Source organism: Phocoena sinus, chromosome 20 (genome assembly GCF_008692025.1).
Source record: "Phocoena sinus isolate mPhoSin1 chromosome 20, mPhoSin1.pri, whole genome shotgun sequence".
In the NCBI taxonomy this organism is placed as follows: Eukaryota; Metazoa; Chordata; class Mammalia; order Artiodactyla; family Phocoenidae; genus Phocoena; species Phocoena sinus.
Genome location: NC_045782.1, coordinates 57,809,671 through 57,824,184, shown reverse-complemented (window position 1 = coordinate 57,824,184; position 14,514 = coordinate 57,809,671). Strand labels below are relative to the sequence as shown.

General features: G+C 41.3%; 1 protein-coding gene across 18 annotated transcripts in view; it reads left to right on the top strand.

The window, feature by feature from the left end:
• CEP112 (centrosomal protein 112) overlaps nt 1-14,514 on the top strand; it is a 426,576-nt gene that overhangs the window by 182,677 nt on the left and 229,385 nt on the right. For all 18 annotated transcript variants that reach the window (XM_032616346.1, XM_032616345.1, XM_032616350.1 and 15 more), the window contains one exon: nt 4,832-4,939. In XM_032616346.1, coding sequence (XP_032472237.1) covers nt 4,832-4,939 — 108 coding nt within the window. The remainder of the gene's footprint in view (nt 1-4,831; nt 4,940-14,514) is intronic.

Below are 14,514 nucleotides of genomic sequence, written 5' to 3'. Positions count from 1 at the left end.
GAGACCAGTAGATAATATAAGAGCGAACTCAGAGTGGGAAAAGATATTTGCAGTTCAGATATTGAACAAGAAAATTCATATCCAGAATTGATAAAGAACTCCTACTAATCAATAAGAAAAGGACAGGCACCACACATATGTTAATTAATTTTCTCTGTTAAGGATATTAGTTTCTACTGAGTCTTTAGCCAAGCACAGAAATAATTATTTATCTGTCTTTCTGCCATTTATGTTTGTCTATCTCTCTCTATATATATATATATGAAAATATTGGAAGGACAATTTCTTATAGTTTAGCTAAATATGTATTAAATACAGCAGAATACACTTTGAATTGTATATCTCTATAGGATTGTGTAATTGTCTCATATGAATTATACTGTCAAATAACTCAGAACATAACACAAGAGTACTTTACTACAGAAAGAACAGTAACGTATTGTGACCACATTTGACAGAGTGCCAGATCTTGGCCCAGTGCCCACTCCCACTTTCTTGGTAATACAGTACAGCCCTGATTTTATTTAGGGCAACATTAGACACAGCTTTAAAACTGCAGTCTCTTACCTTGCAGGTGGAGTTTGGCTTTTAATGTAGTTCTAGTGAATGCGATGCAAACAGCATAATTAATTTGCTTTTGACAGGAACTTGCAGGAAAGCCCCTTAAAAGGGTTTCCACTCAGCGAATATGGACCCTGTGCCCTTGTCCCGTCACCCTTTGCTCTTCCTCTCCCAGGTGTTCAGAGCTGCAGAAGCCATCCTGCAACCATTCTGGAAGTTGAATCACAGAGACCTTCACCCTGACATCTTTGAACTGCCGATGTCGCAGCCTATTTCTGAATGTTTTGTTACCCAGGGAAAACATAAAGGGCCTATGTTGCTTAAGCTCTGGAAACTTAGGTGTTTTCTTACATGCAGCTCAAGTAATGCTGGAGGCACCATCTAAGGAAAAGCCAACACCCTTGTTTACCTCTCTCTATTACCTGTAAACATTAGACATTCACAGAAATACACCCCAAGCCCTTTTCTGCTCCTAATTTGATCATCAAGTTCCACTCTTGGATTTTTTGGAAGCCAGAGTTACACACTGAAGGATTGGGTTCGGGTTCGTTTTTTTTTTTTTTTTTTTCCTTACCCTTGAAGTTAAATGGAATATGGAATGATGTGTGATCAAGCAGAATCTTTTGTATCTACGGCAACTGAGAACGCTGCGTTTCTACGCAGACTTCAAGTATTTTACAAGACTTGTTTTTATATTATTTTGGTTAAATTGTGGAAGGAGAATGGAGTGGGGTCTTGCATTTTCGGTCAGTATAAAATAACATTTTCTTATAGCAGTTATTATTTACTTTGAATTTTTCTTAATGTTTAGGTATAAAAGGTCTTTCATGTGTTTTAAATTGTTTTCTATTTTGATTATAGAAGATAATTCAGTTTTTTGAAGGAAGACATCCTACTTTTTACGAATGTTGAGTACACAAAGCTCTTCATTACATTAAAAATATTTTAATAATTATTATTTATTTTGAATATTCAGTCTGTGCTGAAGTAGAATAAGAACCAAAAATCAATTTCATATGAAGATCTGTCTTAAAAGTACTGAAGAAACCAGGTCTTGCCTCCTTGATTTACCTTCTCTTGTTTTCTTTCTCTTCTGCTTTTGCCTACCCTCCATTCATCCTTAAGAATTTAATTCATGTTTGTTCTGCGTACTGTGGCAATTAGTTAATAATTAAGATACAAAAGAATTATAAGCTGTAGTTTCTTTTATTTGGGAGCTCACGATCTAGATGAATAAACAAAGCTCACACATTTGAAACACTCCCATACTCTAGAGAAACATACAGTGTGCCAGGAAAATGAAGAGGTTAGGTCCTAGAGCACAGAGAGAAGGGAGATGTTGATGCCAGTTGGTGGATCAGAGAACACCACAGAGAGGAGAGGAGGCTTGAGTCAACCTTGAAGATGGATTGTTGGATGAGGAAAAATACAGAGGGGTTTTCAGATAGTGTGGGGAGCGAGGGCGAACCCAGAATAGCCACGGGAATCAGAGTGTGTAGGGGCGGAGCTTGCCGAGGACAAATCAAGGGGCCTTCGGGTGGAGGTCTAATGTAAAAAGCACTGAAGGAGAGAGAGCCTTGAAATCCACATCTTGACGTAGAAACGGAAGAAAACAACGCGGGCTCGACTGTGCTTCCTTTAGAAATTCCTTGACAGATTTGACCACGAGACTGATGGCCGACGGGGTCGGTCATCTTAGAACTCTGATCACTGAATTTGGAAGCTGATGACTTAGTATTATCAAGGTTGCAGTCTTTGGCATTTACAAAGAGATACTTAGGTACTAAATATCATGCCATAATCTAGAGCTCCAGCCTTCCGTGTAAGAACCAGAAATGGAAAGGCTGGTGTTAAATAGCAAATTCGTGGGCAGGAATGTGCCTTTTGTTCTCATCCAGTGAAACTGGCTGCTTCTCACTGAACAGCTCTGCTCCTCAAACCTTAAAGTTTAACTGTGTCTGAATAAATGTATTTGAATGGTTTTTTTTTCCCCAAAAATCTAACATGAAAAACTGAAGGGAGCCTTTTCATGGGTTATTTCCTCATGTTTTATCTAATCTTAGCATCTACCAAAAGGTAGCCTGCAAGAGGACATTGTGTGCAAGTTGAAAAGAAGAAATATCTCAGCGTATCAGCAAAGCAGAGCAAGAAGTGATACAAAGTAGCCAGTGACAGAATCGTTGTCACTTGAACTGACAGGTGCTTCAGAAAAACAATTTTTCAAAATTAAACTGGGGCAGAGAGACAGATGAAATCTTACGCCACTTTGAATGGAAGGTGCCATTTCCACGTCACCTAGCTGAATAGCTTTCTCATTACGTAAGGACCTCTCTTGCCTGTCACATGTAAAAGAGCAAGGAAAATAATACATCGTCTATCTCATTTTCTAAGTGACAGAAAACATTAGGTTCGACACTTCACTTTATATGTGTTATGAAGAGTCTGGCCCTATTAAGTGTTGAAAATTGTCTTTCATTCAGCAAACTTCAAACCAAGTTTGGTGCACTGTGTCTTTTTGGGATTTTTGTTTGTTTTCATTTGATTAGTATTTATTGAGTCCCCATATGCTCCAAGCAGTGTGCTGAATGGTTGGGATACATGAGTGAACATGGAGTTACATCCCCCTGGGGGAGACAGACATTGCAAACAACCCTAATGAATAAGTAAATTATATAGTATACCTAAAGATGCTATCTCCTGTGGTTAAAAAAAAATCATTAAAGCAAGGAAAGGGCAGCTGGGAGGGCTGCAAATTACAATAGGGTGGTCAGGGAAGCCTCAGTACAAAGGTAACATTTAAGCAGAACTTGAAGCCTTTGAAAAACAAGCTACATAAATGTTGGTGGGGGGCTTCTAGACCCCAAGATGAGAGCTTTGCTGACACGTTTTAGGCCTAGCGAGGAGGCTGGTGGGCTGGCGTATGGTGGTGATGGGGGCCCTAGAGATGAGCCAAGAGAGGTACTGGGATTGGATCATAGACTGTGGTCCATTCTTTGACTTTGACTTTTTTTTTAAGTAACAGCTTTATTGAGGTATAATTCACATACCAACAGTTCACTCGTTGTAAGTGTACAATTAAGTGTTTTTAAAATATATTCACAGAATCGTGCAACCATCATCACGAACAATTTTAGAAGGTTTCCATCACCCCACAAGAAACCCCATACCCTCCCAAACCCCTTTCACCCTAGGCAATCCCTAGTCTACTTTCTGTTTCTATGGATTTGACTCTTCTGAAAATTTAACACAAATGGGATGACACAGTACATGGTCTTTTCTGACTGCCTTCTTTCGCTTTGTTTTCAAGGTTCATCCATGTTGAAACGTGTATTAGTACTTCATCCCTTTTTATGGCTGAATAATATTTCATTGTATGAATAGGCCACATCTTGTTTATTCATCAGTTGATGGACATTTGGGTTGTTTCCTCTTTTTGGCAATTATGAATAATGCTGCTATGAATATTTGTATATAGGTTTTTTTAGTATGGATGTATGTTTTCATTTCTCACCTCGGAGCGGAATTCCTGGATCGTATGGAATTCATATGGGTGCATGTGGTTCATCTCTAAGTTTAATCTTTTGAGGAGCTGTCAGACTGTCTTCCAAAGTGGCTACCTCACTTTACATTCCCACCAGCAGTGTACGAGGGTTCTCATTTCTCCACATCTTCAGCAACACTTGTTATTATCTGTATTCTTGATTATAGCCATCCTAGTGGGTGTGGAGTGGTATGTCGCTGTTTTAATTTGAAATTGCCTGATGACTGTGATGTTGAGCATCTTTTCATATGCTCGTGGCCATTTGTGTATCTTCTTTGGAGACATGTCTTTCCAGTTCCTTTGCCCAATATAAAATCAGGTTTAATTGCCCGTTTATTATTGAGTTGTAAGAGTTCTTTACATATTTTAGATGCAAGTCACTTTTCAGAGAGATGGTTTGCAAATATTTTCTCCTGTTCGGCACATAACAAGGCCTTAATAAAATCTTGTTGAATAAGTATTTGGATGTTCAAAATTATATTTCCATCACAGTGTCATTGTAGCTTTAGAGTTTAGTCAATTGTATACCAATTATAGTTTCCCTGACTTAAAACTATTAAAACCTGTCAGAATAAATGGACATATCCTTCATTATTTTATCATCTTTAAATCCAGCACTATGATTGGTGAGGTGTTGAAAATCTGTCATTTTAATGATGGACAAGTGACAAAAATACGGAATACAAGTTGTCATTTAAAAATTTAATATTTGACTTTTAAATTTTATAGATGGGAAAAGTGGAAGCCGATCTAACTCGATCCAAGTCTCTTCGTGAGAAACAGTCGAAGGAGTTTCTGTGGCAGCTGGAGGACGTCAAGCAAAGATACGAGCAGCAGGTCGGTCCTCCTTCTGACGGCTGCCTTTGATTCTCTCACGTGCATATACGCTCTCTTCTAAATATCTCTTTATGTCACAAAACCTCTGCACAACGAAAATACTTACAAGAACATTATTACCAATATATTTGAAATGTTTAAAATAATGGTTGTTTCACTGGAATCTAGAAACAGAGAACTTTAGCTCTCCGCTGAAGTCTCTTCTGACAGTTGACTTAACTGAACGTTTAATTGAAACATTTATTGTGGTTCTTGCGTTCTCCTCCTGTCAGAGCACAAGTTTGACTTATTTATTTAAGAAATAGTTTGGGGCACCTGCTGTGGCCCAGGTGCTGTCACCGACCCCGGGCAGAGCGGTAAGCAGGGCCGACAGGATTCTTTCCTCACAGAGCTTGGATTTTGGTGGGCAGCCAGTCCATCAGTTAAAAATGAGATAATTTCAAAGAGTGAGTTGGGAAGAAGAAAAGAGGGAGTGTGCATAGACTTTGCCAGGCGGCGGGCGGAAGGGCCTGACCGGCACCGACAGGTGCGCAGGGGCCTGGTGCTGAGAGTCCTGGCGACGGGAGGGGCCGTGAGAAGGCTCTGGAGGAAGAGGGGGCCAGGCTGGAGGGATGGCAGGTTCAACGATGCTGCGGTGGCAGCGGCGGGGGCTGTTCGGGGAGCGAATGACACTCGGGCTGGATTGGCCGGAGCACCGAGGGGAAGGGTCCGGCTGGGACCAGGACGCGGGGGCAGCAAAAGGAGTTTAATTCTGTGCTCAGTACCCTGCCTCTTGTTTATTAATAAAAAAGGCTTTATTTTTATCTTTTTAAAAATATATCCCTGCAGACTCTCGGAATAGTCAAGGCAACTATTAATTTTTACTTGTTTGTCTAATTTGCTTGCCTTGTTTCCTTAACATCTAGAAAAATATTGATTAGCTTAGTCACTCAGTTAAAATTGTTTCCTAGACAGTATTTGAACCTTTTTGTTCTAGAAGCCTGAATAACTTTTTCTTTCATTATTTTATTTTTAATCCCTTATTAAGTGGGTCCTTCATCTGCAATTGCTATAGAAATATTTTCGCATGTGCAAGATGATATATGCTCATGGAAGATTATTTGAAATAATGAAAGAAAGTTATAAATAGAGCCAATGATTAAATTATTGTAAATCTATACTATGGAATGCTATGTACTCCTTGAAAAGATTGATATAAATTTGTAGGAACCAACAGACACAGATTTCTAAGACACAGTGTTAAGGGGGAAATAAAGCACATGACAGAACAATTGTTATATTATGATCCTATTTATGTAAAATTAAAATATATGTGTCTGTATCATATAGCTAGATATGTTAGTTTAGCTTTAAAATTCTAGAAGATTACACATGTCTATAGAATGGGCATGAAATAATAGGTTAGATTATGATAAATTGACACTTTCACTGTATGCTTTAAATAGACGTTTTTACTTAAAATTTCACAAAGAGCATATGTCATGCATTACTTGCATAGTTAAAATATGAAAGTTATGAATGTAAAGAAACAATAGAATAGAATAAATATAGAACATTTATATTATATCTGTAGTATTTTAAGTGGGTAATATATTTGGATTAATGCAATACAAAATCAATTCAAGCAATTACACATAAAATTGTATATACATAAAATTACATAAGAGATGAGAATCCTAAAAGATAAGAAAAGACAGAGAAGAAAGAGCACTAGCAGATTATTTCAGAAATACCAGAAATATATGGGTAACTTCAGATTTTCTAACTCCAAAACCCAGTGCAATAGAATTATTGTCTCAGAATCTTCTTTAAACAATGGTGTGAGAATGAAGTATCTAATTTCTGATTAATAGATGATGGCAGTGAAAGTCATTCTGACATACACCAGCTTAAAAACATGTATTTCCACTGACATACACTTTCTCTAAATAGTCGTGGAAGACGTTTTCCGGACCTTTAGTACTGGAGTGGAGGTTGCTTGGGAAACTAGCTTTAGAAACTAGGCATAGAAACTTACATAAGAAGTGGAGCCCACAAGTAGGAAGAGGTGGGGGTCAGAGGGAAACTGAGGGAATAATTCATCAAATATAAATAATATTTAACGAGGCTTGTTAACAAGATACAGTGTATAACCGAGGCGACTTTTGGATTAAAAACTGTATAGACGCACTAATAAAAACAAGAAAAATGTCAGTTTCTCCATGTAAACTGATGAAGGAACAGGGGAGAGAAGAAAACCAAGTTTTAAACTCTTTCTAGGACACCTGTGCTCATCAGAAGCTATTGTATGGCAGGGTGAGTGTGTGTAAGGGGTTGGAAAGTTCTCCGAGTGTTTTTAAAATTCTGTTTTCACTTTGACAATAACCATGTGGGTGACAAGTTTATAACCAAGTGTGGCCAGGTCACTGCAGGGCCTGATTTGCATTTATTCTGTGATCATTTTGGCACAGCTCTGACTTTTGAAAGTTGGATGTAACAAGTAAAACCACTGAGGAAAATGAACATTTGACTAAATATAAATTATTTTAAGTTAAAGAAATAATATTTGCCACAAATATCGTAGACAGAGTGATTCCCTTTGTCAAATTAATAAATGTATAACCAATAAAAATAATTAGCCTATAAAGTAATTAGCATAAATTTTAACAAAATCATTAATGCTCCAAGAAGTGACCTGGCAAAGGAAAAGAAACATATATGAAATAAATTGAGTAAACGACCGTGTAGAAACATCTTCAGCCTTGGTATTAAGAAAAATGCAAATTAGAATAGTGATGTACCATCTAAAGCTGGCCAAAGTTTAGTAAAACTGGTACTTTCATATATTGCTAGTGGCGTTATAAATTAATGTAGCCCAGAGGACTTTGGCAGTATCTACCAAGAGTCATAAAATTTGTTTACCTCTTCTGGCCAATTATCCTTAACCTTGAAAATCGGACAGAATTATTCAAACAATGATGTTATTTATTTTTCAGGTGGTGGAATAATTATTTTTCAGGTGGTGGAATCATGGTTCTTGATTCTTTTCTCACGTGCTCTACTTTCCACACTGTGATAGCGTCTTTTTAACGTGACAGTCGCTTTTTTAGTGTAAAAGTCAATTTATATAAACTCGTTTGAAGGAATGTTAAGCTTCATAGGCTTTTCTCTGGGTGATAGATTTAAAACTGTACCAAATTTTTGTCTTTTAAGTCTTGATCAAAAATACTTAATAAGGAAAACATTAATTCTTTAAAGAATTCATACTATTAATAGAAACCATACACTATTGCATCAATTTTTCTGTGTTTCATTTTCATGAAAAAGAGAGAAATGATATAAATGTTATACAAGTATATAATAGGAATTTTTTAAAAACCACACAAAGATCTCTGAGGTCAGTGCAGATTTCACCTGCTTTTATCCTTCCTGTGTCTGTAGGCCTCTTCACTAGAGTCCATGCTGAGAGTGAAGATCCCAGGCAGTAACTGGTAAAGGGAAGATAAAAGCAGGAATATGAGCTAGTAGGTTTTAGGAGAATATTTTTTGATGTGATAATATACAAACTTTTTAAAACCTTTTTTTTTTTTAAGCAGAAAATTCTATTAACTGGAACAGCATTGCCCCGACCACTCCAGATTGTTGGGGTTTTTGTTGTGAACGCTTATCACGAGGAAAGATAGGCATATGGGAGCAGGTCCCTATGAGCCAGCTCGAGCGAGCTCACTGAAAGGGAAGCCGATTAAACTGAGCTTATTCCCTTCTTTGGGCAGACTGGCCAGGCTGGTAGATAAGGAAAGAGGAGTAGATGTGATAGATTTGGACTTCACTGAGCCGTCTGGCGAAGTCCTTCTTGAAGGCCGAATAGGAAATATGGTTTAGCCATTGGTTCATTTATGGGGTTAAGAGAGAGTTCAAAGGGCCATCTCTGAATGACGATCGACACCCTAAGTGAGATTTCTGTGTGTCACACTGGGTAATGATATAAGAGGTTAGTTTCCTGCTTCCTTGGAGTTCAGAGGAGTAGTTAACATGCGGGATATGAAAATCAGTTTTCTGAAGCTTTAAACAGATGAAATTAAGAAGATTAAGTTTATTGGGATTGAATATAAAATTCCATGCTTTGGTTCAGAAAATCATCTGCAGAAAGTATGCGGTGGGGGAGATGTAAGGTTGTCTAGGCTGGGGGGGGCGGTGACAAGCAAGACAGGAAGAACCCCCTGGGGCGATGGATCCTGGAGGGTAAAAGGTACGGCCACCTTCTATTGTTTTCCCATCAGGTCGTATGAGGAGTCAGTCAGTTCTGGTCGCCACATTTTAAGTAGGACGCTGACAAACTCAAACATGTTCAAAGCAGAGTTTCCAGAATACGGGAACGTTTGGGTCTAGGTCAGAGGGAATATATCGAGGAATAAGGGTGTTTTGCCAAGAGAAGACGAGACTGAGGAGGGTTGCATATCTATCTTTAACTCCAAGGTCTGGAACAGAGGAGATTTTATGATTGGTTTGTGTAATAACAGTCGTGATAGCCACCAGTCAGGAGGTCATATGCTGAGCCGGGTACCGTTTCCACCTGCTTTAGGTGACTTCAGCCACCTCCCGTCCTCACAGTCATCTTGCGGGGCAGTGCCATTGTTCATTGTTCCATCTCCAGTTGTAGAAACTGAGCACCTCCAGTTAAGTCACTGGCCAAAGGTGCCGCACGGTTAATAGGTGATGAGATCAGACGTGAACGTGAGCCATGCTCTTAACCTCACTCTGACGGACCCCCAGGGGGCTCCAGGGGGCAGAAATTGAGCCTCTGGGTGTGGAACATTTTGGGTTATTTCGAGGTGGTTCTTTCCTAAAGAATTACTCAGATGTGCAGTGGTTCGTCTCGTAGCAAAGTAAGTTGCCCACCCGAGCGTGTTGAGGTGACTGCCCGAACGCTGCGGGTGGATGTCCCTCCCAGATCCGCGTTCTGTGACCTGTGCCTTCGTTGATTCGCCCCCAGCCTCCCGCCTGGCCCCGTGTGCCTCTTGACAGCCGTAGGCGTCTCTCACTTACTTACACACCTGTCCATACCTGCCTTCTCTACCTGCCACTCAAGTGTGAGGGTGACAGCTTTTCTGTTCTCTTGTCTTTGCTTAGGAATCTACAAATCTTAAATGCTACGGGTATAGCGTTTCACCTTGGAAGGGGATTTACATGCCGTTCACCAGGCCCTTGCTTCTCAAACCGGGGTAGGCGGCCCCTGGGGCAGCGCGTGAGCGCTGGGGTGCAGGGGCCTGATGCCTGTTTCCTGGAGTGTTGGGTTCACTTGATGACTTTGTGGGAAAGCAAAGTGGTTTTACTATTGAGGTAACATTCATACTAAAACAAACATAGACTTTTCCTGTTTTGTAAAATGCAAAATTCTCATGAATTTTTAAGATAAAATAGGACATTTCAAAGAAACTTCCAGTTTGCAGAGGCTGCTTCAGGCTATGCCCTCAGATCCCCCTGGGGGATCTTATTCATTCTCACTGCTGTGAGGGGTGCTTTGGTGGAAAAGTTTTAGAAGCACTTATCCGGTCCAGTCCTCACATTTTATAATGAGGGAACTCGCATCCAGGGGAAATGAATGACTCGTGCGCTCTGGGCCTCAATTTCCTTATTCAGCGCAATCTGTGAGCCACTCCCGTTTAGAAAGCATCGTGCCAGGAACTGTAATGCAGTGAAAAAAGCAGAGTGGTATTTTAAAATATTTTAGCCAAAATGCAGGCATAAAGCGTGCAGATGTGGAGAGAAAAACATCAAACACATGGGATAAACACTCACACCAATATCCTGTAAAGGCCAAGCTTTCCTCAAGGCTTCCTGTTTCTTTCCTGTATAACCCATTGGAACAAAGAGACAATTCTAATTGTCTTTTCACAAACCTCATTCAAGTGGGAAACAAACAACAAAGCAGGCATGCTAGGATTTCCTGAACTAGGGAGATTTTTTTTGGCAGTCCCATCATATCATTCTTTAATCTTATATTTTATATCTTCTCTTTTCACTACAAAGCCTTTAAAGGGAAATGTAGTTCAACAGATAAACAAGTGGTCAAATTCTCCAGAAAGTGTAAATACTTATTGTTGATGATGATAAAAAAACACTGAAGGGCCAAATCCTTACACGTTGCCATTATTTGAAACAAAACATTTTACTAGCAAAGACAAGTCAGAAATTATACAAGGTAGGCAACTGGGAAATTTTAAGAGCAGTTGAGATATTTAAAAAGCAGATAGCATGCAATTCCCAGTTTTTTCTCTGTGAGTATTTTAGTTTTTAGTTATCTAGATTTTTTAGGTAATATAGCCTGAAGACATGGACCTCTTTTAAATTAGACCATTCAGCCTTCACTGGGGAAGGACATAGCAGAAAGCAAGAGAGAGGAGACAGACAGGGTACTGGCTCCCGGCGCACGCGTGGCGGCTGGCCTGGGAGGACAGGCCGAGGCCTCAGCTGTAAGGGGAAGGCTGTTCCTCGCTTTGCCTTATTCTTCTTGCTCACCTTATCACACTCTTTTTAAAAGTCTTTTTTGCTTGGCTTTCCTTTTTCAGTTTGTAATCGTTTTTGAGCCTCAACTACAGTCATTGGACTCCTCGGTGGTGATCAAGACAAATTCAATCCCTGATCCAATGACGCACTAAGTCTTTCAGATTCTTTCTTTCCATAACTGCCTGATCCAGGGCGTGCAGCCGTGCTACAGAGCACAGATGGGTCTTACAGGCAGCTGGCAGAGCCAGGTTCCTGGTGTCTTAGGGTCCAGAATGAGAGATCCAGACTATGAAGCTACAGAGCCTGTAGTCCAGGCCAAGTTTTGGGAGCCTGGGTTCATAGAATGTGCAGTGATACTTGGTGAAAAGTACTTAAGGCAGGGCCTTTTCTTCCTTTTTCTTTTTCTTCTTTTCTTTTTCTCGGCTTGAATCTTTTCACATCTAGGTTCAAACAAATGCACCTTTACCTAGAGTGGGAATGAAAAGGGCAAAGATGAACATAGTTTTTTTCCGTGACTGTAATATGAAACATAGATGATTTGTTTTAGGGATACTTCATTTTAAAAAACGTTTCCTAGACAGTGATATGGCTACGCAATGATCCCACTCTCCAGGTACCTTAAAAATCTAAGGTCAAATCATGTCTTTGCAATCGTTCATCACTTAATTCATGTTTACTGAGCAACTACTTTGTGCTACACACTGTTCTGGGCACTTAGGATGTGGGTGAACACAGGAGAGTCTGTACTTATGGTGGAGGAGACAACGGTCCCCCAGCCTTAGGATATACTGTTCCGTAAGGTCATGGTCACTGCCGTGGTCAAGCAGGACAATGTGTCTGTGAGTGAAGGGCTATTTTATAGAAGGTGTCATTTCGTCTAAGACGTTATTTTAGAGAAGGTCATCAGTGAAGGACTTTAAAGAAGTGATATTTGAATTAAAACCTGAATGAAGTGAAGGAGGAAACCTTACAGAACCTGAGATGAGGAAAGGAGATTTCAGGCAGAGGGAACCGGCAGGGATGTGGCTGGAATGGAGTGAGCGGGGGCGGGGCAGATCCTATCAAGCCCTGTCGACTGTGGTGTGGGAGCTTGGATTTTGTTCTGCGAGTGGCGGGAAGCCACTGGAGCATTTGAGCAAGCTCTGGTTTGTGTTTAGAAAGCTTCCTCTCGCGGCTTTGTGGAGCGCCGATTGTACAGGAGGTGGCAGAGGACGCAGGGAGGATGGTTGGGAGGCGACTGGAGTCTGATCGAGGCTGATGAGAGGTGACCGGGGCGGGGCAGTGCAGGGCGGGGGGTCAACCTTGGGCTCTGCTCTGCAGGCAGGACTTGTGGATGAAAGGGAAATGGAGTGTGAAGAAAAGAGGGGACTCAGATATGACTCCAGCTTCCCCACTGAGCCACCAGGCGAATGGTGGTGACAGACACTGACACGCAAGAGAGAAAAGAAAGGAAGTGCCAGGACTGAGCCCAGGGACGCAGTGACAACTACTAGACATGGGGACGAGATGGAGGAAAAATAGCAAAAACGCCTGAGAGGGAGCAGCTGGTGGGTAGAAGGAAAAACCAAGGAGGTGTGACTTCCCGTGCGCCGCGCGCAGCCACTGTTTCAGGAAGGAGGACGTGAGTAACCTGTTGTTCAGGTGTCGCCGAGACGGGAAGTTAGATGGAGACTGACAGCTGACCACTGGGTTTGGCAAGAAGGTCTTTACCACCTTGACAAGTCCATTTTCAGTAGAACGTGGGAACAAAACCCAGGTGATGTGGGCGGGGAGAGAACACGGTGTTAGCAGCCCGTGGAGGGACTTTGAAAGAAAGGGGAGCGGAGAAGTGGGGTGGCCTCTGGAGGGTTATGGAGGGTCAGGGGAAGGATGCAGCGAAAACATCGTGTTGATGAGCACGATCCAGTGGAGAAGACGATGCTCATGAGGCAGAGAGCGACGGGGTCACTGTGAGAGGGGCGTGCTTATTTTGGCGAGAGCAGACGGTCCAGCGCACAGAAGGAAGGATTCCCTGGGCCGCAGGGCCAGCCAGGCGTTCAAGTCAGAGGAGGGCAGAGACTGTGCAGGTGGCAAGTCAGTTTGGTGATAAGGTAGATGAAGCCGCTCTCTTCTGACAGCAGGAGTCCCTCGGTCCCCACATCCACGAATGCTCAAGCCCCTCAGGTAAAATGGCGTAGTCCTTGCGTATCACCTACGCACATCCTGCTGTACGCTTTACATCATCTCTAGATGACTTATAATACCTAATGCAATGTAAGCGCTATGTCAATAGCTGCTGAAACGCTGCAAATTCAAGTTTTGCTTCTTGGAACCTCCTGGAATTTTTTCTTCGGTCCTCGGTTGGTTGAATCTGCGGAGGGCCAGCTCACCTTTTAGTTTTTGATTTTTGCTCCCGAATGCCACTCATTCCACGCAAAATGTTGAATAATTATGCTGCATTGTCGGCAGTGTGAGGACAGTATGAAGACAATACAGCCTTCGTCCATATGTTGGAGGAGTTTATAACCTGATTGATCTGTTTGTCCTTCTAAATTTTATACTAACTGGGAAACTCTGATGGTTTTTATTTTTCATATCCAACAGCAGGGATCTACTAGATTAAGACGAACTGAATGTATTTCAGATAAACAGACATAAGGTAAAATAAAGTAAAATTAAAATACACAGCTAAGACACGCGTTTTTCAAAAGTGTTGAACTCTGCCTAAGGGGGTATATTCTTAGTTATCTCAATTTCATTGGCTTGAGTAAACGATCATTAAACCACGAAGAAAAATCTTGAAACATTCGGCTCTCTGACCCCTTCCTGGGTTTTAATTGAGGTCCGCCAGGTACAGACACAGAAAACAGTAGCGAATTGTTCAGAAAGTTGTAAACGCTGCAGGTGGTTACTGTCACTCACCACCTACAGCTGGGGGGCAAGTATTTTGAAGTGTTACCTGGGAAAGAAAACTGCCGAGAATAGGACTTGCTTCCTGCCCGGGCAGCACGGATGGGCTGATCTCTGCTGGGCCTTCCTCCTTCGTGATCTCTGCTGGGGCCCTCCAGCCTCCAGCGCTCAGCGCATCCCAAGCTTGGGGCTCCGGCGGG